The following is a 27,566-nucleotide window of genomic DNA, read 5'->3' on the forward strand; positions in this document are numbered from 1 at the left end:
CTCCCAAGTACACAGAGGGCATCCAAAAGTAAAATATCCATCAACAAGAGGGGCTGGCAGGATTGCCGAGAGGTGCACACACTCGTCTCTGAGCTGTCTTACCTGGACTTGAATCCCGACCCAACTATAAATTTGTCATCTTGGTGTTTCACAGGTAGGGTGATTCATCAGTGTGTGAGCTGTCCCTCGGATGCAAGTTAAATTTGGCGTCTTGTCTGCGGCATTAGTTGATGTAGTTTGTTAAGAATTGAAGAGCACCCTGGCCAAGTGGAAAATTCCTGCCCTGACTTCCTGAGTCGGAGTGGCGACCTGACCAGGATTGGAGCTTGTCGTGGTAACTGCTTCAGCAACACCAATGCCCTGCTCGGGGAATGGTACGTGATGATGTCAGCAAGAGGCTTTGCCAGCTGTGGAGCGCAAATGTGAGTGCGGATGACAGGTGTCTATGTTTTTGTTCCGATTTATTTCTGGTCTGAGCACGGCCCCATCGAGCCACTCACCATGTGAGGCTCTGCAGACGTCCTCAGGGCACTATCTGCGTTACAATGCATCGTACATTTGCCCTCAGGGCAAAGATGCCTTGCAAAATCATTTCAACCAAATAATAAACGTAGAAATGTTCCCAAGGTGTTTAGGAGATGATGATTTCAGTGACTTTTGCAAACATTGTATTTACGTAACGATGTCGATAGCTTAAAATGTGCAACACGTCTCCCTTCGGGCTTTAATACATTAGTTATGGTTCCTGGAGGGAAGCATTAAGCGTTTGTTTGTCTTGGTGTACATGGTGTCCCGTTTTTTACCTGCGACATTTCCTATGTCTACAAGAGTTCCGCATGGTTGTTCTTGTTGGAGTCGATTTTTGAAATGTGCACCCATTGGCCAGACAGTTGCTGGCCCACACCCACATTTGTCACTTGACTCCACCCACCATGATACCCAGACGAAATAATATGGCCTCCATCTTGGTTTTCTGGAGGGCCTAAGACATCGGGCCTGTAGGCCTCTGCTGATTATACACTGAGTTTGTTGTGTCAAGTTTCCATTGGCTTTGTTTGTGTTGAGTTGCTCAGGATGAGGGACCCCAAAAAATCTAATCAATGTTGAATAAAAATGATTAGTAAGATTTAATCAAGCCCAACAGCTCGCAGGTACGCACCTCCCGAAAAAAAATAGCGTTACGTAATTTTTGAACGGCTCCATCTTGGGGTTAAGCAATCCGTGACCGTGTGACAAATCAGCTCGTTCTGATATAACCGTGGGGAGGGTGACATGGATGGGAGGTGTCAAGTTAATATTTTAATAACGCATTAAATGTTTCTCAATCGCACTGTTCATCTTTTAAGAGTGCTTTAAATGTGCGTTTCCCAATCGGCCCTTTACCAGATTTTGTCGCAGGTTGTGACCACAGTGGGGTCATTCTTGGTGAAAAATTTTTCCATAATTATTTTTGGATTATTTAATTTTTCAATTTTCATTTATTTTCCAATCTTTTTTATTTTTCCTTATTTTAAATTATTAGATTTTTTTTTACAAAGTTTCAATCATTAATTTTTTCATTATTTAATTATTTTTATTTATTTAATTTTATTCAATTATTTTATTTTATTTTATTTTTCAATTAATTGATTTTTCACCAATTTTCAATTCTTTTATTTTTCCATTTTTATGCCTCCGTTGACTAAATCGCCGGAGGCATTATGTTTTCAGGTTGTCCGTCCGGCCGTCCGTCCGTCCATGATAGGTTTTCATTACCGCGATAACTTGAGAACGGCTGAAGGATCTTAGTCAAACTTGGTGCAGGTATGTATAATGTTACCTGCTTGGTGCAGGTATGTATAATAAGGTAAAGATGAACTGATTATATTTTGGGGTCACGAGGTCAAAGGCCAAAGGTAAGAGGTCATGTTAGGTGAAAATCCTGTTACCACGATAACTTGTGAACCAGTGATGGGATTCTGACCAAATTTGGTACAATTATGTATAATGCTGTAAACATTAACTGATTAGAATTTGGGGTCAAAATGTCAAAGGTCAAAATCTGTAATATGTCTATAACTTGAGAACGGATGAAGTTATCTAATTCAAACTTGGTACAGGTATGTATAATGATGTAAAGGTTAACTGATTAGAATTTGGAGTCAAGAGGTCAAAGGTCAAAGTCTGTAATAGGTCTATAACTTGAGAATGGCTGAAGTGATCTAATTCAAACTTGGTACAGGTATGTATAATGATGTAAAGATTAACTGATTAAATTTTTGGGTCAAGAGGTCAAAGTCTGTAATCGGTCTATGACTTGAGAACGGCTAAAGGGATATAATTCAAACTTGGTACAGATATGTATAATGATGTAAACATGAACTGATTCAATTTTGGAGTCAAGAGGTCAAAGGTCAGAGGTCATGTCAGGTAATTGTGCAATTGAGTGTGCAAAACATTTTTATGTGATAACTTGAGAACAGCTGCATGGATTTAAAGCAAAGTTGGTACAAGTATTATAATGATATAATGTGGGCGGAGGAATATCGGTCGATGTCGTGACATAGAAGAGTATCGTTCTAGTTTAATTATTTGATTTTACAACGTTATTATTATTAATTTTTTTTACTATTTAATTCTTACATTATCCTTTTTGGTTCCAGGGGGGGTGGGGGGCATACGGTTTAGTCTTGGTAACTGTAGTGTCCTGCTTTTTGGAAAAAAATACGTTTGTTGTTATGAAGTAGAATTTCAGGTGCTACCAATTGGCTAATATTATTAGTTGGTTATATTAGGAACCATGAGCAATCTCTCGTTAGATTATGAAATGAAAATGTTATGCTCTTTGACCTAGTTTCAGCCCTGAAGCCTCCAATTTCAGTCGCTAATTTAGCTTTGGTCACATGAGCTCGTTTCTAACGTCATCATGGTCAATGTCACAACATCAGCTATATCTGTTATATTTATCTGTACCATTATAATATTTGTTCCTCTCTCTCCCCCACCCTCAATCTCTCTTCATACAGAGCATGCATCAGCAAAGACCCCTTCTATGACATGCTTGCTACACGTAAGAAGAAGATTTCCAAAAGCAAAAGCTTTGCGTGAGCAAGGCATGAAGGTCGTTTCAAGTGACCTTTCCTTGATACTTTGGGATGTGTTAAAACTGTAACTTGCAGGATCCCTCGAGTGGTCACACTTCGTAATGACTAAGGAGATGTGACGTGAAGGGGGAAAAGCACAGAGGAGGTCGAAGAAAGGGAAAAAAAGTATTCAGGTTTGGCTTTCGCGGCTCAGACTTTGCCGAGTTGGTCAGAGACTTGCACTTTGACGAGGCAACGCATCGGGTTGTGGAGTCCGAACCCTTTGTGACAAAGGGAAGGTTGTGCTAACTTTGCGCATGGTTTTGTTGCATGAATGCGGAGGCCATTTTTAATATGGTGAATTTACATTTGCCTTTCATGCGGCATCGGTATGTATATATGTAGAATTGGTTATGTATGATATCCTCCGCATGCATCCGAGTGAGGAGGCCTCTCCGGCTGGTACGGTTTCAAGATGGAAGCTACCCTCGCAAATTTCCGGGATGCTTCTATAAGGGTACTCCTGCTTTGGGTCTTGTAGCCATGTTGTCGTCGGAGTTTCTAAGAGGGGCAGGGACGACCGGATTGTGCAGGGGGTGTCGAAAGAGGTTTCGAGTGTCACTAGTCCGAATAGGAGGATTCCGCATGACGCTGGTGTCATGCGTAAAGAATGGCCGACGTAACATGTATGTAGCTGTAGAAATTAGACAAAATGAGCCGAAAATACTCAGATAGCGCTTTGTAATTGATACCTGAGGTTCCATGCTCACTTCCTGTACACCGCAATTTACACAAGCCACCTGTGCTGGTCACGTTTGTTGCTTTTCAAATGCGGACCACTGTATGATTGTGATTGTGCAATTGTTTTTCAAGTATCTTCCTTTAACTCCCCCACTCGCTCTTCTTCCCAATAATTATTTTAATTCTAGGGGAGCAGTGCTTATTCTCAAAAGAAAATTTTCCATCAAGATAGCCATATGCCTCCACCACTTGGCCACCATGATGAAAAACTGTGGAAGTGGGTTGTGAATTATGGGTTCCACAATGGACTAGCATTTTGGGTGGAACACCAGCCCGGGATCCTGGAGGATGTGGGCTCAAATGTAGCTAAGGACAGTGTTAAGTTTTTGGATAGTCGGAAGGGATGGCGCAGAGGTTTTGATTGGATTGGTTGGAGAGATGGTTGGTGGGGGAATGGAGAGGCAGAGGATGGGGCCCTTGAACTGCATTTGATCCGTCTAGTCCGACTTATATTCCCTACTCCATGATATAAAGTATCAGATCGGTGCTCCGCAGGCCGGGCGATGAGTGTGCCATCCCTCTGTGGGGACCATTCAGCCGGGTCTCTGGTCTGTTAGCATTAGATGGTGGATGGTAACTATTCCAGTGTCTTTCGATGAAAAGCAGGTGGTTCGTCATAGGCACCAGGACCCAAAAAGCATTTCCTGCCTGAACTAACCGAGCTACTCAGTTAAACCCCTGGGTTTGCTGCTGGTGCCCCATTATCTACCATGGACCACATGTGAGAAGGTCATCCTCCAGGATATCAACAACGATTTGAATTTGAGCCTCTCTAAAATAAGGTTACCTGAGAAGGATTCCCTTCTCACCTACAACCTCAGCTGGCTCACTAATTAGCTTTAGGGAGGGTTTAATCCGGCTGGTCCATTGCAGAATGTATGCCTTTGACCGGGTTTAGTCGACTCATGACACCAGGCCAGACATTGTGGTCGACCTCAATACCCACAAGGAAACAGAATGGTCAATAAAATGTTACGGATCATAAGGAAGTATCGTGTGGAAGTATCACGAAGTAAGGAAGTATCGTGTCACCTAAAGTATCGTTCTCATTGGTCCTCCGAGGATGACATTTGTTCTTATTCATTTGCCTGGACCATTCGAAGAGAACTAATGAAAACGTGTCACTTGTGGTGGCCAATCGAAGATGAGCCATCAATTTAAAAACTTATGCTCTTGTGCGGCTGGAAGGCCTCCGGATGAATGGCAGATCCCAGGCCTGAAGCCAGTTGTAGACGTTACGGAAACAGTGTTATTGCATGCAAATAAACATACATTTTGGAGTAACGATGAAAGTTCTTCCATTGGAAAAGTGAAGGTCAATGAGAATGTATGGCACAAAATAATGGTTGCCCTTAAAGATGGAATAAAGACGATACAACGTAAAGTTGTACTTTAATTTTAGTACCTTGTGTTGTGCTTCTGTTTCTCTAAACGAATCCCGCACTACGTTGCTGTTTTGGACTGGCAACCCACATGACTATTGTTCCTCTTCTTGATGTATGACTGTGGCCCACCACCCACAAGGGGTGCTGTGTATTGATCACGTGGATTTTATATTAACTGCACCAGTCCCAGGAAGTGCTGTTTCTGCCATATTGGATCGATCAGGAGGACTATCTAGTCAATAGACATTTTAGGCCCTGACCAGGACTTGTTTTGTGTGATTTCCATCTGCCGGCATTAGTTGGTGGACGTTGAAGATCTCATGGTGTACTTCATGAAAAGTAGGATTAGGGACAACCTGAGATGGTGGTGAACAGCTGTCTTGAAGACCTGGAGGGTTTGTCCTGTTTGGAGGGAAGAATGAGATTGAAGAGAATGTGGAAGTTTGTTCCACAGGTCGGAGAAAGAGGAACAAATGAGTAGAGGTGAGCAGTGATCCTGGATTTAGGAAGTTTCACCAGAAGGGGGTTGATGGTGGACCGTGTGAGCCCATCAGGAACCTGGGGGTTGGTGGGATGACCAAGCATGGAAAGAGCAGAGGGTGCAAGACCACAAAGAAGACCGTACAGATCTTACATACTAGTAGTACGTACTTTATTGAGGTACTCACGTTGTAATTGGACATGCTTTGTAAAGGTACTCGGTTGAAAAAAAGATGTGTACTCGGATGTCTTTCTGGTGAGGCGGGTGCGCATGCGTGGATCCGCACGCGGGAATGGCGATGCTTGTGAAAGGTGCTCGCAGAACCTGGTTCATTAAAGCCTGAATGATCCAACAATCTTTGGTCACCACCTCTGAAACACTGACTAGCACCAGGTGGAGTTTTGTGGCCTATGTTAGGACATTTTGTGTGGACAGACAGAAAAATGCAATGCCCTCTCTGGCAAAGGTAATAAAAGCCTCACTCAAAGTTGGAGGACACTTCCTAGAAGTTTGTTCGAGTGGAGGACTGCAATCATCCATCTATACCTAAGCGACCTACCTGTACCACCAAGTGCACCAGTGCATAATAGAAGACCTTTTGATTGAAACATATTGTGAGATATTTAATGTCTGAAACCCCAAATTCAAACGAGACAATCAACTGTAGGTCCATAATGTTGATATATCATGCTCTATATCGTTGTTGGCCCTTTCACTCAATGTAGGGTGTATGCAGCCTCTGGAAAAGCGGCTGGAAATCAGTTTTGTTCCGTCGCCGAGGTGTTACTTGAACTTTTGGGCATCGATAGACAAGTATATGGTCGACTCTGGGTAAAAAAAGTTCTCCATGAGATATCGGCCCAACATGGTGCTGTGGGGTTGAATTTGACCACCAGGGTCCAGGAAGTCACTTTTTGGCATTTTTGTCAATTTTTATGGACTCGATGCTCCATGACTACTTATCGCGAAGCTACAAAACTTAGGTAGTAAACAGATATCTGAACATAATTGCCAATTCTGAAGTATTGAGATGCCGATGCTTTATTCAAAAAATTATCATAATTGAAACTTGGTTATTTATCCAATAAAACCAATATCCAAGTAATCTTCATCGTTTTCAAGTGATCATAGCTTCCTCAATAACGCACACAGACAGATGGAAGTGCGCACAGTAGCGGAACACACTGTGATCCTCCTGGGATGAAGCAACGAGGTCGTACATTGATCAATCATGACGAAACAGGGACAGTCATCGATTTGAAATCATGATATCTTCCTCAATAATGTAAATAGACACGTTTAACTGAACACAGTGGTAAAACCTACTTTGCTCGTGGAAAATGTGACGTGCCCAGGTCATACTATAATTTAATGAGACGTTATGAAGACTAATTATACACTTCTGCACTGAAATGTCATATTTGCCGCGTTTCAAAGTCTTCATAATGTTTGGTAATAAAACACATAACAGTGCAAATGCTCATGTCGGCAAAACCCACGAATACTTCCACCGTTGGGTGAAGCATCGCAGGCACAAAAATATTAATCCGGACATTAACATATCTGTGTAAATGAACACGCTAAAGTCACGGATGAAAATGCAGTCATGTATTTATTAGGTCATCTCATCTCGATTGTGGAAGGGATTCATTTATAAACTGGGTCGTGATGGCCGGATGTCTGTCCGCCCGTCCGTTACCTTTTTGTTATTTTTGCTACTCCTCCCATATCACCTGGCTGATTGTTCTGAAGCTTGACACATGAACACAAGACAGTAGCCCCCACAATCGCTCGGGCTTCGATTTTTCAATAATTTCGGATCATGGGAGTATACCCCTTGAAACCTCAGATCCATACTCGTCCCTTATTTACCAACCGATTTCCCTGAAACCCGATTAAGCCCTTCTACCTGATGGTCCGCAGAATTGCTCGGTCGTAGATTCTTCAATTTAGCATCAGGGGTCTTCCCAGGGGATCAGGGGGATCCAAGAGGGGTCCGCCCAAAATAAGCATAGGTCTGAACTATAACCTCAAGTGATGACCATCAGCCCACGTGGTGACTATTTATTTTTCTTTGCATTGGGTATACACACAGACACACACATTCCTCCCTCTGAAACCCACACATAAACATAACAACCAAGGACACACACAACATAGGAGTGTTAGACAAGCGTTACGCCTAGGTCCCCCGTCGGGGAAGTGATGTGAGTTGACAAAGTGGAAGACGCAGAAAACATGCGATGATGTGATATTTCGCTCACAAGGTTCAGACATACATTGAGGCGACCATCTTGGATTTTGACGTGGCGACCCAATTTTCAATAGCGTTCTCCCTTATGCGTAGATACACCCACACACCAGATTAGAAGTTGGTACTTCGCTTATTTTTCAAGATATTCCGCTCACAAGGTTCAGACATACATGGCGGCGGCCATCTTGGATTTTGACGTGGCGACCCAATTTTCAATAGGCTTCTTCCTTATGCCTAGATACACCCACACACCAGATTAGAAGTTGGTACTTCGCTTATTTTTCAAGATATTTCGCTCACAAGGTTCAGACATATATATGGTGGCGGCCATCTTTTATTTCGACGTGGCGACCCAATTTTCAATAGCGTTCTTCCTTCTGCCTAGATACACCCACACACCAGATTAGAAGTTGGTACTTCGCTTATTTTTCAAGATATTCAGCTCACAAGTTTCAGACATACATGGCGGCGGACATCTTGGATTTTGACGTGGCGACCCAATTTTCAATAGGGTTCTTCCTTATGCCGAGATACACCCACACACCAGATTAGAAGTTGGTACTTCGCTTATTTTTCAAGATATTCCGCTCACAAGGTTAATACATACATGGCATCAGACATACATGGCGGCCGCCATCTTGGATTTTGACGTGGGTTGCACCCACACCAAATTCGAATGCGGTCCTTCGCTTACACACGCACGTACGCACGCACGGACGGACACACGGACGGAGGGGAAAACCATAGTCCCCCTTTTGCTCCGCGGTGCGACGGGGGACAATGAGAAAACAGCCACTGAGCTTGGGGGGAAGTGCCGTCACTTCCCGAGGCACTCTGGGTACCAGTGACATCACAACAATGGCTCCGCCTTTCTCATCACACTCTGAGGGGAATTTCATATGGAGGGATTTGCTTGTCCCCATGGATGCTAACACATGGAGATTGTCAGAGCTTATCCTTTTCAATGCTGAACATCTCGCAAGAAAGCAGCTTGTACCAATTTATGTCTTTGTTTTGACTGCGCCGGGGTTTGGACTGCCTCCCAGACTCGGAGAGGACGCTGTAACCATTGCACTGCAGAGTATGTACAATGTACATGCATTAAAACAAACATCAGACCATGTACAGATTGTAAAGCAATCACTCCAATCAGCTAAGGCAGTGCAGTAATTTGACATTGGATCAGTCAATTACATTAGATCAGCATCAATATCATCATCATTTTCTTTCCCGCTCTCAATTAATTGTTCTGTAGATATTTTGGAGGGTCAGGTTGTTCGTCCGCCATGATATGAGGATAACAGAAAATCTCTTATGTACTTAAGTTGGAATCGTCCAGCTTTTCGAAACTGTTCATTACTCATCATCTAACTGTTCGTCATGCTGATCTCGAAAGCTAGTTAAGTGGCGGTCCGAGGACCATTTTTGTAGTTCCTACAAGAACAAGCATCAGTTCAGGGAAGGCCGGAGTTATGGCAAGTACATGGTCCAGGTACACACTTTGACTGCTTGCAGGTGCATGGAATCACCTCCAAAATCGATCTGGGAGTGGGTGGGATCTTTGGTCATCCAGACAAGGGTGAGATAATCATCATCAATAGCCCAGCCAAGTCCATGAGGATAAGGAGCTTCAATAATTGGAGACGGAGAACGACGATGGATACCTGATTGATAATATTACATTGAAGAACGTGCTGATAGAAAGGGTCTTTGTTTGGGGGTAAAACCCCTTCGTTGGGTGATGATGCCATGCAAAATAATATATTTTGCCTCATTCAGGTCGTTAGTAGACAACGGCCCGTACCATGAGCAAACAAACTGTTCTAACGAGGCCTCTAAAGATCTGCTGGAGTCAAATGAAGAGTCAAGGTGATATTTCCAAGGAAAGCCACGATGATATTATTATTCCAAGGTCCAGATTCACTCTCATCACTACTTCTGCAGAAACAGAGCTAAATACGCCCAAATTGCTTTCTTCATTCTCGTTCTCTATTGGCAAATGTATGGTCGCTCCTCCCATAGTGGATCACTTTGCTCTCACTGAATGGGGGCCACCATTTTCGTGACGGGAACTTCCATTTTATGGGAGGGGAGCCGCCATTTTTGGGATGGGAGCCATCATTTTCCGGGAGCGGAGCCGCCATTTTGCCGGGACGGGAGCCGCCATTTTCCGGGAGCGGAGCCGCCATTTTCTGGGAGCGGAGCCATTTTCCGGGACGGGAGCCGCCATTTTCCGGGACGGGAGCCGACATTTTCCAGGAAGGGAGCCACCATTTTCCGGGACGCTAGCCGCCATTTTCGGGATGGGAGCCGCCATTTTCGGCATGGGAGCCACCATTTTCGGGACGAGAGCCGCCATTTTCCGGGACGGGAGCCGCCATTTTCCAGGAAGGGAGCCACCATTTTCCGGGACGCTAGCCGCCATTTTCGGGATGGGAGCCGCCATTTTCGGCATGGGAGCCGCCATTTTCCGGGACGGGAGCCGCCATTTTCCAGGAAGGGAGCCACAATTTTCCGGGACGCTAGCCGCCATTTTCGGGATGGAAGCCGCCATTTTCGGCATGGGAGCCACCATTTTCGGGACGGCCCTATAGCTGCATTCACATCTTCTTGCAGGGCTTCTGCTTCATCCTGGGCATCAACCTCCCGATACAGTTTTGCATTTTAACTCGGAATCCAGAACACCTGAGACTGTGAGGTCATTGATGAAGATAAACAGCACTGGGCCCAGATTACTACCCGGTAGAATTATTCCACTTGTCATTCACCTCACCAAGCTGTATTGTGGCTTATTCCGTTGGAGAGCTAGCTTGAGTGCTTTCAATCAAGCAAGCCGCTTGTCAAGCGATAGCAAGCTGTTTGCTAACGGAACACGACGCCTCAGACACCACCCTCATCCCCCATGCCTACGTAATAAATAGACTTATCGGCACCTAAACAAGGTGAAGAAACATTGATCAGAAAGCAAAAGCAGAGGCTGAAATTCCAATCAATACATGCTAAAGAGAAGTAAAGCCGAACGTGAAAGCAACGCATTAAAACGTGCGCTTGTGTTTGCGACGTGACGTAATGACGTAATTTTCTGAACAACACGCTCAATCAATCACATTCTACTACCTGAATAAACCGCCATGAGCTTCGCTCTTTCGGTTCAGGTACCTCTCGAAACGATGACACAATCGCGAACGAAACCAAAAACCTCGCATTTCGTGGCGACCCTGTGGAAAAAAAATGGTCAAAAAAAAAAACAAGCAAAATTTCAATAATTTCGGGTGAATTATTAAAACATTAATTTTATTAAAATGTGTAAAACCGAATGGCCGCTACTGTTTTAATTTCAAGCACGTTTGAAAATAAATCCGTGGATCAACTGGAATTTATTCTGCATGGGCGTTTTCCATGTATGGCGAACAGCGCTCCACCATTACACCGCCCACTTTATAAACGCCATTATGGAAAATAGATATCGGGAAGCAGCAGCAAACGAACCAACATGGAGTTCGAAATACAAACGTTGTTAAGGTTTATCCTTCATTTATTCCATAGGTCATACATAAGACATGCACGACAGCGATAAACAGACCAAGTTCCGTCCCCCGATAGCTTGTACTTGTAGTTAACAATATAATTCACGCGACCGTTGTCTGGTACAATTATCATTATATGGTAATGTGAGTAAAAGATTAAATCGCTGACGTCGAGGTAAAGGTGTAAACATCGTAAGCGACGCACGAGGGTGTTGTGCTAATGACGGTGCGGCCGTGACGCGCCATCGCGGCCTGTTGTCGTCGCGGGTGCTCTGGCCGTCCCGGGCGCCACGTAACGACGTCCGTACGCGCTCCCCAGTCGGACGGGTCCGGGCCCGATGAACCTCGCAAGCCACTGCGGCGAGCCGCTTGCCGCGCTTCATTTCGCCAACTTCAACCAAGACTACACGTAAGGACGCGCCCGGAGACCACGGCCTCGACTAGCGAGCGAGGCGGCCCGAGTCGCTCCTCTAGCGAGGCCTCGCTCTCCCTCGTTGGGTTCCTTTGTCTGTCGATCTGCCATTGTCTTTGTCTCGACTATTGTTCGTCGTGGTTGTGTACACGCTTGTCCGGCCGACTGTGACGTTCCACTCGATGCGTGACGCGAAGGTTCTTTGTTTAACGTCATGCGTGATGACCGACGTCATACCCGAGCGCATGACGTGCACGGGCTAACGGTGTTCAGGTCGAATTTGATGTTGCCAGGTTCGAGTCGTGCTGCGGCCGATGTGGAATTGAGCACGCGCGCAGCCACGTGACTGGCGCTCAAACGGCATTTTAGAAGTGACGTCAGTCAAACCGCCACGTCATTTTTAGCAGTGACGTCACGTTTTCGTGACGTAGTTGAAAGGTGATTCCATGAGGAGCGTTGGCTCGATTTCCATATCCTGAAAAGCCGATGACTGCTCGTCGTGTGTCTGCCGTGTGTCTGCCTTTGTAGATCACTGGCGGTCGGCTCCAAATCCGGATACAGACTCTTCACCCTCAATTCCGTGGACAAGTTGGAACAGATCTACGAATGCAGTGAGTTGTGCTTCTCTCCATGTCCCTGGTTTTTTTTTTTGGTTTTTTTTCAGTGACGATCGCTCTTTCGAAATGGGAACTCGAGGCCGTTGGGACAGCGAGAGACAGAGGAGCAGATGGACAAAAAAAAACTTGACGGTATAAGAAGCAAGAAGGGGACTGGCGGAGAGGAAATGGGGGACGGAGAGGGGGCCCTGTGGGAGTAGAGGGGTACGTGAGTGGGTAGAGGAGAGACTGTCGGAAGTCATGCGTGGAACTTGTGTGGCGGTCTTTACGAGTCTCATGGCTGTGCGTCCTTCCGCTCCCCTTCCTCCCCTCTGAATCGTTCCTTGCAGCCGACACGGAGGAAGTATGCATCGTGGAACGACTCTTCTCCAGCAGCCTGGTGGCGATCGTGAGCCTGACTGCACCCCGCAAACTCAAGGTCTGCCATTTCAAGAAGGGGACCGAGATCTGCAACTACAGTTACTCCAACACCATCCTCGCCGTCAAGCTCAATCGACAGGTGAGCTCTTGGTCGTCGCATTACTACGTAGTCACAATTGCCGTCTTTTTACCTGCTTTAGATGAGACGGATTGGACTGTTTGGTGTTGCCATGCAACGATGTTTGGTAACGTCCATCTCTTTCCAACTAACAGCGACTAATCGTGTGCCTGGAGGAAAGCCTGTACATCCACAACATCCGAGACATGAAGGTTCTGCATACGATCCGTGAGACTCCCCCGAACCCGACTGGTACGATCGGTGTTGTATGAGGAACTTTGACGCAGGTGGAGGCCACCTGGGTCCTTGTACCCGTGCTCTATTAACGTGACATTAATGCAATCAATTTATCTTCATTTCACTGGGGTTGGAGAAGGAAGGAGGAAGGTGTTACACTGTTAAAAAAAAAAAAAAAAAAAAAGCGATGATGGTTGTAACTTGTGGAATGAACAATCACTGACATCGCCTCAATGCACCTACAACTCAAATTTAAATCTATCGACTGTTTGTTCTGCCACTACCTTTCCAGGGAGACCATTTCACACATTAACTAGTACGGAACTCGGTAGAGCGCACACCTCCGCCAGGCTGAACCGTTTACGTTTTGTATCCACCGATAGGCTGGATCTGGATTCGGACCTGAATCAAAATCTAATCGGCTTGTTCTTGTCACCTAACCCATAGTCAGGTTCACTATGTTTAAACAAATATAATTTCGTTCAAAATTTTGGGAGATTAGCAAACCTGTACATTTTTGGAATCATCAGAGCATGGAGAATCCGAAAATCAATGTTGGCATTTGCATAGACACAGATTTTGGATCTTCAAAATGGCCGCCATAAAATACATATTTTGCGCTATCTCAGCTTCTAGTCAACCTAGAAACTTAATTAAATAAGCTAATCCTATGTTTTCTGGGTCAAGGAATCCAATAAAGGCCTCAAAATAGTGCTCAGGATTATAGAAAAGCAACAAACAAAGGTAATTGAAAACAATTGTCTTTATATTTGTGATATAACTATTACATAATACATGATATTGCAAGTCCTTTGAAGTTATAGGTTTGGGTTTATAAAGCAAGAAAGCAGCCTTGTTCGTATCAGATTGAACTATAAGTCCTATACACAGGATCTACCTGGTCTATACCGTTCAGGAATATGCTTTTACAGATCATCACTGTCCTGAGTGTCATTTTCGCAAAGGTGTCTACGCAAATGCCAACATTAATTTTTGGATTCCTCATGCTCTGAATATTCTAAAAATGTATAGTTTTGCTAATCTCCCAAAATTTTGAACGAAAAAATAGTGAACCTGACTACAACTCGTCCACCAAGTTTAGTCATAACTCGTCCATAACTTTTTTTAATCTAATGTTATTTATCACTTTTTGCCTGATCTCTCAATGAAGAAGCACGTAAAAATTAAATAATTCTCGTACCCGAATCCATATTCAGATCTTCACCAACATCGAATCGATTAGTGCTTGTCACACACACAATCCCTGGTGTTGGGCTAGCGGCTAGGGTGCCGGCTTAGGATCCTAGGATCCTGGGTTTGAATCTCGGTCGATCGCCGAATTAATGCCAGGGGGGTTGACTCAGCCTGTCATCCTTCCGAGGTCGGCTAATTGAGTACCAGTTCACTGGTAATTTCCTGTTTGTCGTTGAAGGCGGCAAAAAGGGTTGGCGTCAGGAAGGGCATCCGGCCGTAAAACATTGCTTCAAAAAGGGGACCAAAAAACAACAACTACCACGGTCCCCGAAAAGGCCAACCCCCGCTTTGCGGGGAAAAATGGCCTCTAAACGGTGGGTTTTTTTTTTACACACCCAACCGGTCCGCCAAGTTTCGTCCAAATCCGTCCGCAACGTTTTGAGATATCCTGCTATGTGTAGTTTTTGGCCCTATCTCCCAATGGTGAAGAATCACTTAAATTCTAGTAGCCAGATCCAGATCTTCACCAAAATCTAATCATTTCATCCGTGTGACATACACTACCTCTCTGCCAAATTACGTCTGAATCGGTCCACAACCTTAAGATATCTTGTTCACAAACAGACAGACAGACAGACCGACAGACAGGGGTGAAGACATAATCTCCAACCACCTTTGGTGGCGGAGGTAAATATTCAAATTTCAATGTATCTCTTCACATGTAGCGAGTCCTTTCCTTTCACCAGTCCTTTAGTTTTGCTAATGAGGATTCCGTTTTGCTCGAACTGCTTTCTCGTGATTGTCCGAATCCATTACGCGAGATTGAAAATCAATAACACCTTTATTTGACACAGAGGCGTACGTACCAGCCCGACATGCCAAGCACTCTGCTTCCAATTCTTCCCGACCACTTCAAAAATACGGGAATTTTGTCTTTCATTCTGCAGTGAATGAACACTTTCGTTTTGGCATTGTAAAAAAGAAAATCAAACAAATGTATAAGGGATAACGGTACGGACTGAGAAAAGATGAGCTGAGCACGCCACTGGACTCTCACACTGCGAGGTTGGACAGGAACAGGAAGAGGACGCGCGTGTGTTGATGTTCGATCGAACATGCCCATTACGCCATGACGGTGTAGTACAGACTTGTACACCAAGCTGTCCTGGCCCAAACATCACATAATCACATTTTATCACTAAGAAAATGTACAAAAATGGTTTAACCGTTTAAATAAGGTAAAAAGTATCTCCAATCTTAAAATATATCCATTTGAAAATGTAAAAACTAAAAAACAAAATTTTTTAAGGCAAAAACCTGGACGTTTATTAATATTTAAAACACCCGGCCAGACGGATACTTAAGGACTGAAAAGGAGGACATGTCCGGGAAAAACCGGACTCTGGTAACTCTATAAATGGTCAATGGGGAAGCGGTAACTGAAGAAGTAGATGAATGCAAATCAAAACGTCCTGAGAAATTCATGAATTTTCCATGGTTTAAATATACTGGGTCCATTGTAACATCCGAAGGAGAAAAGAAAAAGCAATAAGATAAGCAAGAACTACGAAAGCCGATAAACGCAAGCAAACGGTGGAGTAGGATGTAATGGAGGCTGGAATTCGTATGGAAGAAGCAGAACATCTCGGCCAAGAAGACCAACATCTAGCCCCCAGCTTCGGTAGTGTAATGGTTTTAAAGTGTCCTGAGTCTCGGTAGTTCAAACCCAGGCCCAGTCACACCAAACACTTGAAAAATGGTAGGTGCTGCTTCCTTGCTTGACGCTCACCATTTAAAAAATAGAGCATGGCCAAACAACCATAGGTTGGTAATAATAGCGCAGGCTTCTTGTTTTGAAGTTCCTTGTAAGGTAATTCATGTATTTGGCCTTATAAAATGGTGGAGAGTTGTGGATCAGGCCTTGTGCTGCATATCAACGGGAAGATAACTGATAAAGAACACTGAAATGACACAGCGGACATGCGATCATGGAACAAATCACTCTAAACCTTGATTGTTGACAGCATTGGGGCTCTCGGTGGCCGAGACCAAGAGCAAAGTCCAGCGCACAATGAAACTATCAATACTATTCCTGGTTCTATCAAGCGCGCCGGTCGTTCTGGGGAGCGCGCCGGTCGTTCTGGGGAGCGCGCCGGTCGTTCTGGGGAGCGCGCCCGTCGTTCTGGGGAGCGCGCCCGTCGTTCTGGGGAGCGCGCCCGTCGTTCTGGGGAGCGCGCCCGTCGTTCTGGGGAGCGGGCCCGTCGTTCTGGGGAGCGCGCCCGTCGTTCTGGGGAGCGCGCCGGTCGTTCTGGGGAGCGCACCGGTCGTTCTGGGGAGCCCGCCGGTCGTTCTGGGGAGCGCGCCGGTCGTTCTGGGGAGCGCGCACCGGTCGTTCTGGGGAGCGCACTGATCGCTGACATCGTATTTTTCATATAAAGGCGATCAAACTGATATAACCGTACAACTGCACCCAAAACTTATTCGACCAAAACAAGCTATCGAACTACTTGACAACGCATGTGCAAACCATCCCAGGATGCTTTTGGAACTTGTAATTTATCAACCCAATAAGGATTTTAAAAGGGAACGTCTCATCCTATTACTGAATCGTTAGATTGGTGATTAATTTTGTAAAAGGTCCTTCAAACCTTACCACTCCTCATACTTACAAGGCATCAGACTGTGCATGCGCTCATGTCCACGTGCTCTTGTGTGCAGGACTTTGTGCCCTGTCCATCAGCAATGACAACTGTTTCCTGGCCTATCCTGGAAGTGCCACAATCGGCGAAGCGCAGGTCTTCGACACCGTCAATCTGGTAGGACTTCGTACAATGTTACTTTGGATCGGATAAGAGAAACATTTGTGGCACACAAAGACCATACGTGATGTTTACCCTGCACGGCTCAGGTTTTATAGCACACTTTTGACCCCTGTATCATCCTCCTCAGCGTGCCGTCACCATGATTCCTGCTCACGACAGCCCGCTGGCTGCCATGGCGTTCGACGCTGCCGGGACTCGTCTCGCCACCGCCTCAGAAAAGGTTTGTTCCCTCTTCTATAAACTCTTTGCTCTACCCCTCAGGTCGTGTTTGCTCCTCTACTCCCTGTCTCTTAAACTTCCAAACATTACCTGCCCATGTAATGCATGTCTGCAAAGCACCGTCGTTGGGTACAGGGTTGCCTATTCCCAGCGCCTAACCAGATCCCCTCAGAATAAAACGTATGCTGCTGCGGGTACCATAAAGATGGCAAAGTTGAGTGTGAATCACTCGATTAGGAATTGCCGTGCTTCGGCGAGTCTCTTAAACATGCAAATCCCCACAATTGGTTCTGGATAACTTTAGCGTTTTAATCTTTACCTCGTACGTGAATTGGTAGAGCTACAGATTTTCTGCTTCTTCTCTCCAGGGTACAGTCATTCGTGTGTTCACGGTTCCTGAAGGGCAGAAGGTCTTCGAATTCCGCCGTGGGGTGAAGAGGTACGTATGCTCTCATTCCATATCCTCCTGGGGGTTGTTTCCTCACGCAATCAAATAAGGGGCCATCTACTAGTTATGGTTCCCGAGGTAGGCATCAAGTGTTTAGTATTGGTGACCGTGGCGTCCCGCTTTTTGAAGAATATTTTTTCCATTATTTAATTTTTCATTGTATAATCTTTCAATTTAGTTATTTTCCAATTATTAAATTTTCAATTGTTTAAATATTTTTCATTTTTCAATTATTTACTTTTTCCATTATTTAATTTTTTAATTCATATGGTTCCTGGAGGGAGGGAGGCATTAAGTGTTTGTTGGTGTTACGTGGTCCTCCCGGTGACTACCTGGTCTCGGTGACCCCCGGACCGTGAGAGGAACTCCGCCAGAAAGATCTATTATTTATGCGCTTTCGTAACGCAATCAATATGAATTCCAATCAATAAGAAACCCCACACCAAGGATCCGGAATAATCAATGATATATTCCCCGAGCAATCAACAACCATCAACAATCAGCAATCAATATTACAAAGATGTAAACTCATCTACAATAACTCTAAGATGGCCATCTTATACATTCCTCACGTGAGCCCCACTCCCGACTCCCTCCATGGTCAATGTCTCTCACAATGTCTCCGTACTCCTGTAGTTCGATCTCCGCACGTGGGCGGTTGAACGGACCCTTCCTGACGTGCTTCCACCGGGCACGTCCCGTACCGGGAACAGCTGCTGCCGCGCACACCTCCTTGCCAAGCAACGGGGCAAAACCAAGCGCGGCTTGCAACGCGTGCGAGGCCCAAGGTGCGACCCGTACGCGTCCTTGTAGACGGTGAGGCGAACTGTGCCGGACGCTTGGTTCCGTGCACGAACCCACGGCAACTTGACGTGTCAAGGGGTAATTACCCCGCGCAGGTAACTCCTTTTGTCAGACGGGCTTTCAGACGCAGCGTCCTCCACGCTGCTCAATATCGATACCAACTCTTGTCGGAGCTCGGCGAGGAAGAAGAAGAAGATCGTCGCTTCTCCCGGACCTCGTGTCTTTTCTTCTTCCGTTTCCGTTCTCCTTTTTCCCAGAAGGGCTCCTGACCCTTTAATCACAACAACCTTTAATCGACTACACATTGATAAGCAAAGACCTGAATAGTAATTCACATACATTCACATAAATCCGTAACAGTTGGTCTTCACTGAAGCATAATTTAAAGTGCTACCAATTGGCTAATATTAAGAGTTGACTATTCCGGGAACCAACAGCGATCTCCGATCACAGTTCTCCAGTCACATATGCAACTAGAACGTCACTCGAGAGAGCATACCTCTGCCAGGCTGAACAGTTTACATTTTGGATTCCACCGATAGGTCAGATCTGGATCCCACTTGAACCAAAATTTTGTTCTCATCACTTACCCAACTCATACACATAAGGGTGAAAGGTGGGAGGAGAGCTCGACGGGTGAAGTACCAACCGAAAATGAAGGTGTGGAGGTTTAAAGAGGTGACAGTGAGGGAGGCATTAAAAGAGAGGCTGAGTATGGTAGAGGATGATGTGGTTGAGCTTGAAAGTGGTTGGATGTAAATGAAAGATAGTCTGTTGGGAGCCGTTGGTGAGGTATGTGGATGGATAAAAGGACCTCCGAGGCACTCGGAAACATGGTGGTGAGATGATGAAGTTGGAAAGAGGATTGACGAGAAGACGAAGAAGTTCAAGGAGTGGCATGAGGTGAAGGGTACGGGGGCAGAAGAGGCAGAGCATGAAAGTTATAAGGCAGCCAAGAAGGCTGCAAAGCAAGAGGTAGCAAAGGCGCAGGAGGCATTTAGGAAAATGTTCGGAGAACGCTTGGATTCGGAGGAGGGTCAGAGAGAGGTATTCAGGATTGCAAAGCAGATATCGAAAGAGAGGTGCGATGTGATGGGGGTGAGTTGCTTGAAGGGTGAAGTGGGACAAATCGTTGTGGACCCAGATGGAATTAAAGGAAGATGGAAATGCTGTTGAATGCAGAGAATGAATGGGATGGCAACATAGAGAGTAACCCAGTTTTAGGACCGGCAGAAAAGATAACTGAGAAGGAAGTTGAGGAAGTGATAAAAGCAATGAAGAGTAGAAAAGCGGGAGGGCCGACGGGAGTTGTGGGAGATATGTTGAAGGCAGCAGGAAGTTGGGGGGTGAAGAGAATGCCAGAGATCTGTAATCTGGTGGTGAAAGAAGGCCGCATTCCAGTGGATTGGGAACCGAGTACCCTCGTCCCTCTATACAAGGGGAAAGGTGACCCTCTGGAGTGTGGCTCGTACCGAGCGATAAAGTTATTGGAGCATGGAATGAAGGTATTGGAAAGGGTGTTGGAGAAGAGGATAAGGAAGAAAGTGAAGATCGACGAAATGCAGTTTGGATTTATGCCAGGAAGAGGAACAACAGACGTGCTTTTTATTGTAAGGCAGTTGCAGGAGAAGTACATGAAGAAGAGGAAGAAGGGTTTGTTGATCTGGAGAAAGCATTCGATAGGGTTCCATGCAAAGTAGTGACATGGGCATTGAGGAAGTTCGGAGTGGAGGAATGGTTGATCAGAGTAGTGATGGCAATGTACGAGAGAGCGCGCACAGCTGTAAGGACGGAGGACGGGAACAGTGGTGAGTTTGAGGTGAAGGTGGGAGCGCATCAGGGGTCGGTACTAAGTCCACTACTATTTGTAGCTGTGATGGATGTGCTGGCTGTGCTGGCTCGGAACGTAAAGGAGGGTTTACCGTGGGAGTTGTTGTATGCAGATGATCTGGTGTTGATTGGGGAGAGTATGGATGGACTGAAGGAGAAGATGAACAAGTGGAAGCAATGTATGGAGGCAAAAGGTCTGAAGGTGAATATCGGAAAGACGAAGGTGATGGCAAGTGGTAAAGCATGTGGTGAGGTGGAAAGAACTGGGAAGTGGCCCTGTGCTGTGTGCAGGAAGGGTGTCGGAGTGAACTCCATTCAATGTACAATGTGCACCGAGTGGGTTCATCAAAAATGTTGTGGTCTGAGAGGGTCATTAACCAGTGTGGCAGCTACATTCAAGTTTAAGGTGTGCACAGAGGGAGCTGCAGATGGAGGAAAGGTTGAGTTGGATCTTGGAGACGGCATGAAGCTGGAAGGTGTGAAAACATTTTGCTGCCTAGGAGACATGCTGAATGAAGAAGGTGGATCAGACTCGGCAACGGTTGCTGGAGTGAGATGTGCACGGAAGAAGTTTCGGGAACTGAGTGGCGTGCTGACGAGGAGGGGAGTGTCGTTGAAGGTGAAGGGAAAGGTGTATGCTGCATGTGTGAGAAGTGTTATGATTTTTGGGAGCGAGACATGGGTAATGAACGAAGAGCAGCAACGAAGGCTGGAAAGGGTGGAAATGCGAATGGTTCGATGGATGTGCGGAGTTTCGTTGAGAGAGAGGAAGACAAATGATGAATTGCGAAAGGTGATGGGAATAGAGCCTGTGATGGATGCTGTGAAGAGAAACAGGTTGAGATGGTTTGGTCATGTGTTGAGGAAGGATGAAAGTGACTGGTTGAGAAGAGTGATGGAAATGAATGTGGAAGGAAGTAGAGGACGGGGAAGACCGAGAAAGACCACCAATGGTGGTGGAAGAAGAAATGTGGACAAAGGGGTTAACAAGGGGAGATGCAGAAAATAGGGCAAAATGGAGAAGATTGTCATGGGGCATTGGGGCCCGCAAGGCTAACCCCAGCTTTAGCAGGGAAAATGGCCTTAAAATGCCTGTTGTTGTTTTGTTGTTGTTGTCACTTACCCAATTACCCAACTCGTCCACCAAATTTTATCATAAGTCCCCAACTTTTTGAGATATCGTGCTATATATCGTTTTTGGCCCTATCACTCAATGGTGAAGAATCACTTAATAAATTATATAATCCTCATATCCGGATCCAGATTTGAATCTTCACCAAAATTGAATCGATTATTCCTTGTCACACACCCAACCTATCTACCGAGTTTCGGCCAAATCCGTCCACAACTGTTTGAGGTACCCTTCTCACAGGCAAAGACAGACAGACGCGTTCGTTGGCGGAGGTAAAGATGGTAGTTTTTAAATGAAGACCATTCCAACCGCCTCATCATACTCTTCCGGCAATCCCCTATTGTTCCTTAATGCAATTTTGTTTTCAATTAAGACCCGTACGCCTTTTGGACGTTTTTTTTCTAACTCGAGTTGTGGTTGGCAAAATTTTCATTTAAAGGGTGCATAACCTTTCACCTATTTTTTTTTTTTTTTTTTTTTTTTTTTTTTTTTTGTATACAAGGTCGACGCTCGTGAAAGAGCGAACATTAATCACACAGAAAGACAAACCGACACATAAAACATATAACATAGGGAGCGGTAGACAAGATGGGGAGAGAGGGGGAAGGACACAAACACAACATTTGAGAGCAGGGACCGAGAGACATGGAGTCATCGAGAGATCTGAGAGAGGGCGAGGGCTTGGGGGGGGGGGGGGGGCGTGGGAAGGGGGGGGGGGGGGCGTGGGAAGGGGGCGGTGGGAGAGGTATAAAACATATGGACACTGCCAGGACTTCCAGGAAAGAAGTTGGAATTTCAAACAAGGTGGATCTGGGGTGAATTAGCGGGGGTAGAAAAGATCAAGGTTTTGGATGGGGGAAGATAAGAGATGGTGGTGAACAGCTGTTTTAAAGACCTGGAGGGAGGAGTGGGATTGAAGGGAGTGAGGGAGTTTGTTCCAGAGGCGGGAGAAAAGAGGAATGAAAGAGTGAAGGTGAGCAGAGAGCCGAGATTTCGGCAGTTTAACCATCAGAGGGTTGCTGGCAGATCTTGTGCGACCTGTAGGAATATTTGGGGGACAGAGCACAGAGAGAGCTGGGGGTGCAAGGCCGGAGAGGAGTCGGTAGAAGACAGAAAGACCACCTACCTGCCTGCGGTGAGTGAGTGAAAGGCCCTCAGAGATAGCTTCATCGCGGGAGATTCCAATAATTCTGAAGCCTCTCCAAAATATTCCCTCCAAAATGGAATCCGTTCATTTTTGTTTTACAATCCATGCTCTTGCCAAGTCTGCTTGAAATCCCATCAGTGGCTCTTAAGTTTTTGTGGTAACTGCAAAAAATAAATAAGGGCCGTACACTCACATGTACGATCCCAAAACTTAATGCCTCCGGCTTTGGAGGCATAAAACAACCTTTGGCATTGTTCTTCTATGACTAAATCACCCCCACCCACCCACCCACCCACCCAGTTTCCTTTTTACATCCTCTTCCTAACCTCAAACTTTAAATTAATTTCCTTCTACATGTAGGAGGCCCGAACAGTCCTTTTATCACTCAACCCAACTTTTGTTTTGCTGTTTGAACCACCTGTTGTCTTTTATGACTAAAATGCTTTCGCTACATCTACAACTTCGATACAACGAACCTGGGTTCATCTTCTGACCGAGGTAAACGCGTGCGTATTTAATCATTGCCAAAACCAATCGATCCACAAGTGTACAGGCCAAATAGTTCTGACATCAGAGCGTATTGCAAATGTGCCATTTATATGCTGGAAAACTGGAGGTGAACCAGGTGGGTGACGTGTTCAACACAGCAGATTTATGCATCGGTACATTATTTGGAAACATGACCGCTTTCTTACCTGTGCAATGATCCGTGAGAGGCAATGTCGTCATGGCTCGTCATGGCATCGGCGAGTTGCCATTGCTTTCACAGACACGTGCGTGAAATGTCTCTCCGATCCAGGTGCGTGTCGATCTGCTCCCTGGGGTTCAGCTTGGACTCGGTGTTTCTTTGTGCCTCGAGCAACACCGAAACGGTGCACATCTTCAAGTTGGAGAGTCCCAAGGAAAAGTATGCCCGCCTTGCCTGGTTGCAGGCTGCCATGTTACCATGTAAATGCCAAAGTTCTATCCAAGAGGGAGATATTAATGGGCTTAAAGGAAAGAAAGACATTTCATGTATTTAACTTCTTATTGTTTCTACCCCATAACTAAACCTTTTGCCAGGCCACAAGAGGAGGCAAGCACCTGGTCTGATTACCTGGGCAAAGTCCTCATGGCTTCCACGACATACTTGCCGTCGCAAGTTTCCGAGATGCTGAACCAGGGCAGGGCCTTCGCCACTGTACGTCTGCCTTTCTCAGGCCATAAGAATGTCTGCTCCTTAGCGACGTGAGCACCCGCCAGCCTCACCTATTACCCCCCTCCCAAATTGTAGTGCACCTGAGCTCTTCGATTAACCTCAGGGTGACCATAAGTGCCCCTAATTGGCCTCTCCCGAGCCAGATTTTTTTTTTTTGTGTGGGTTTTGCAGGGTGCAAAAACTTCCCCGATTGCTTGTGGCCTCCTCCGATGGCTACTTGTACATCTACAACGTGGATCCCCAGGATGGTGGCGAGTGTACTCTTATGAAGCAACACAGGTAGGCATCTACAGCAGCAGCTTAGTGTGTGGACTTGTCAATCTCCCCTCCCTTCCACCCCCATAAAGTCTCAAGTGAAACTCAAAGGGTAGGATTTAGAATAAACTTTCCAGACTTACAAATGAAGAGTTGCGTAGCATGCACACGTGGCATCCTGTACAGCCGACTACGCGTCAACCAAAATCCCAATGAGGTAAAAAGGGCAATTAAAATAAACGTCAGCAAAGGATCATGGGGCACCGATAAATTTGCAGCAAACAATACCGCGCTTGGTGGTAATGATCGCCAAGAGTACGAGTTGGTAAACAATGGCCCGCGTTGACGTCGAACAGCAAGCGATGTGGGTGACAATCGCGATGGGGTCGGAATGCCAGGATATTGCTCCAAATGATTTGCACGAGAGGACTGCCCCGAAAGCTTGGTAATTGCACGTGCTGAGTGCACATCAGCTATGCTCCAGATGACTTGGGATGGAGATAATTGCCGGAAGCATCGTGCAAGTGGTGCTAAAGCTTCTAGGACCAAGAATGTAATCTTGTACCGAGCGACATTCCTCTACCCTATTTACTTGAGGAAAGATGGGAAAACCACAAATAACTGGCAATTTGCGGAAAGCAGCCTCACAAGCATATTCGGTAGCAGTTGGCTAGGTTGGTCGCTGCAATAGGCCCAACTGCAAAACATCTCTGCAAGCCTTTATCTAGGTTTGGTGGTGCGACAGGCCCAACTGTTCCAGTATTTCCCAATCGACTCTCCGAATATTTCCATTTCACCTTGAAATTGCTCGTTGCCTTCGGGTCACCCTGCAGGTTGGATGGCAGCACGGAATCGGTGGGAGGCGATATCCTTGACCCAGCAGGACCAGCTAAGTTTCTTGTTCAGCCTAGCTACGCTGCTGCGGTTGCCAAGCCAGCAACCATGGCCTCGCCATCCTGCCCAGGTACTGCCTGTGTACACCACTCGGTTGCCGATGCAAGCTGCTGCTTTTGCATAACACAAGTGTCAGGGCTCATTAAAAGAACTGTACAAAAATAAAGCTGTGTAGATAACACCACCATGGCAGTAATGGTATGACTGAGTTTGGTGTGGCATGCCTGTTTGCCACTAAGTTGAAATTCTCCAGGAAAAATTAGGATTGAGCATTCGAGATGGTGACGTCGGAGTGTGAAGGTCAACAACAGACAGATACACGGTCGGTCGACAGGTCTTTTGAATGCATGCAAACTTCATGAGGGTGGTTAAGGGCAAGGTTGGAACAATCGTGGGTCTTGACCTGGTGCATCGAACAAGCAGGAATCCCCGCACCCAGGCGTACTGCCACTATGTAAGCGATGGTTCAATTGGATGGTCTTGGACCTCGGGTGATAAATTGCACAACCAGTCACAGCAACGGATGGTGAATTGAGGAATGTGATATTGCCAAAGCATTAAACTTTTTTCTCTACTATCCGGACAATTGTATTGAGTGAAGAAAAGATTAAGCAATATGCCGAAAGTGTAACTTTATTGAGTGCAATTAAAATAATTAACCAGCAGGATCGTCATGAATGCTCACGTGGTCACGCCTGGGTTCTCCATGAGCAAATTTCCGGAGTTAGGAAGGCAAAATAAATTAAATTGGAGATCACATTTCAAGAATGATTAACACAATAGGATTAGAATGAGTAAATTAGTGGGACAAGTGAACTAGAAGTTCAAGAGATTTGGAAAATGTTGTACTAATATTTTAATTAACTTACCCTTTCAAAAATTTCCACTAAATTTTTGAGGCATTACTCCTCCTCCCCCCCCCCCCCCCCCTGCCAACTCCCTTCCCACCCCCCCCCCCCCCGAACCCCAACTGCCTTCTTGCTCCCCACCTCTCTCTCTCACCCCCTCCTTGTACACCCTCCCAGAGTGTATGACGTGTGTGGTGAGGCGGCGCTCACCTTCTCCTCCCCCCGCCTCTTCTCTCTCCGACTCCTTTTTCTTTCTCTCGCTCCCACCTCCCTTCATCTCGGAGTGTATAGCGACGTGTGGTGAGGAGTCGCTCAACCCACCCTTCCTCGTTCTCCTCCCACACCCTCGTCCCCTCTCTCCCCCCCTCATGTCAGTGTTTAGCGACATGCAGTGGAGGCATCCCTCTCCTCCCTCCCCCCCCACTCTCCTACCACCCTTCCTCGCTCTTCCTCTCCCCCTCCTCATTTCCTCGCTCTTCCTCCACCCTTCCTCGTTCTTCCTCCTCCCCATTCTCATTTTCCTTTCATTCCTTCCTCACTCTCCATAAAATATCACGAAGTCCATAATCGCTGTGCACCATCCAATCCATGGATAATAAATAAATGCCCCCTTGTACAAGAACCCAAAATGACCGATAGATCAAATCCTGTAGTGGAATACTGTACTGTGTGTGGCCAGGTTGTAACCAGCTTTGCACTTTGGTGTGCCTGTTATTTTGGAGTTCGACAGTTTTATCAGATCACCCAAGACATGAAACCATTACCGAGTGTTGACCTGTGACCTTTTATTCCAGGGTTTTCGGAGGAGGCAGGCGCGGTGGGTGGAGCGTCGCTCATTCCCGAGCACGAGATCACCCACGGGGAGATACAGCTGGATGATGAAAACGAATTTCCACCGGTGATACAACAGAGTGAATCCTGATGATTGGTTGGGGTTGCTTCCTGTGACCACTCGACGTTCGTTATCCACATCCTTTAGGCCTAAAACCCATTGTTGCCGACACAACCTGAAATGAGTGGCAAAATAATTGGCCGCTTTCCATCCCTTCTGCATTATCTTTGTCTGTACTCTTCTTCTTCTTTCTCTCTCTCTCTCTCGTTATCTTCCAAAGCCATGAAAGTTAGACGTTGAAATAGTGTTCCTCGATTCTGGATGAGAACGCGTCCATCTTCGTTGTATCCTGGCCCACCCCCGTCCACAGCACAATTGTTCCTTGTGCGTTTTGAGCCGAAACCGCCGCACGTTTGGAGGTTTTGAAACCTTTCATTTCCAATCGTAAAGTTTAACAATGCACAAGTCTTGCCATGTATGACATGCCGTGTCTGTGTGTGCATGTATCGTGGTGACGTATTTCCATATATGTGACAAAGTCCTGCGGAGTTTACATAGTTTGTGCTCGCATTGTTGGGCGAGTGTGCACTAGCAACTGCACTCGCCGCTGTAAATACGTCTCGCCTCTCAATTACGCTAGGCAACATAAAACTGAATTTTGCAACGAACATGCCAGCAGTTTGTTTGCT

General features: G+C 45.9%; 3 protein-coding genes and 1 long non-coding RNA gene across 8 annotated transcripts in view; 3 read left to right on the top strand and 1 right to left on the bottom strand.

Annotated features, from left to right (window-relative positions):
* LOC137418802 (cytohesin-2) overlaps positions 1-5,264 on the top strand; it is a 66,764-nt gene extending 61,500 nt beyond the window's left edge. For all 5 annotated transcript variants that reach the window (XM_068104926.2, XM_068104925.2, XM_068104929.2 and 2 more), the window contains one exon: positions 3,006-5,264. In XM_068104926.2, coding sequence (XP_067961027.1) covers positions 3,006-3,087 — 82 coding nt within the window. In that variant the 3' untranslated portion in view covers positions 3,088-5,264. The remainder of the gene's footprint in view (positions 1-3,005) is intronic.
* Positions 1-11,189, bottom strand: part of LOC137418803 (uncharacterized) — a 55,364-nt gene extending 44,175 nt beyond the window's left edge. Inside the window, exon 1 of the long non-coding RNA XR_013623418.1 lies at positions 11,101-11,189. This is a non-coding gene — a long non-coding RNA (uncharacterized LOC137418803). The remainder of the gene's footprint in view (positions 1-11,100) is intronic.
* Positions 1-27,566, top strand: part of LOC144892212 (uncharacterized) — a 623,022-nt gene that overhangs the window by 511,954 nt on the left and 83,502 nt on the right. The window lies entirely within an intron of this gene.
* WIPI2 (WD repeat domain, phosphoinositide interacting 2) lies at positions 11,540-27,545 on the top strand. Its single transcript, XM_068104937.2, has 12 exons — positions 11,540-11,919; positions 12,451-12,533; positions 12,869-13,038; positions 13,173-13,269; positions 17,167-17,264; positions 17,398-17,490; positions 17,858-17,928; positions 23,650-23,757; positions 23,913-24,077; positions 24,220-24,327; positions 25,137-25,267; positions 26,840-27,545. Exons 1-12 carry the CDS (start codon positions 11,849-11,851, stop codon positions 26,965-26,967), a joined length of 1,323 nt encoding a protein of 440 aa, XP_067961038.1. The 5' UTR covers positions 11,540-11,848; the 3' UTR covers positions 26,968-27,545.

Source organism: Myxine glutinosa, chromosome 5, assembly GCF_964187855.1.
Source record: "Myxine glutinosa chromosome 5, kmMyxGlut1.1, whole genome shotgun sequence".
NCBI lineage: Eukaryota > Metazoa > Chordata > Myxini > Myxiniformes > Myxinidae > Myxine > Myxine glutinosa.

Coding starts and splice junctions, on each gene's coding strand:
- WIPI2 (XM_068104937.2), top strand. CDS start 11,849: ATGAACCTCGCAAGCCACTGCGGCGAGCCGCTTGCCGCGCTTCATTTC. Junction 17,929..23,649: donor TTCCGCCGTGGGGTGAAGAG/GTACGTATGCTC, acceptor TCTCCGATCCAG/GTGCGTGTCGATCTGCTCCC. Junction 24,078..24,219: donor AATGTCTGCTCCTTAGCGAC/GTGAGCACCCGC, acceptor TGGGTTTTGCAG/GGTGCAAAAACTTCCCCGAT.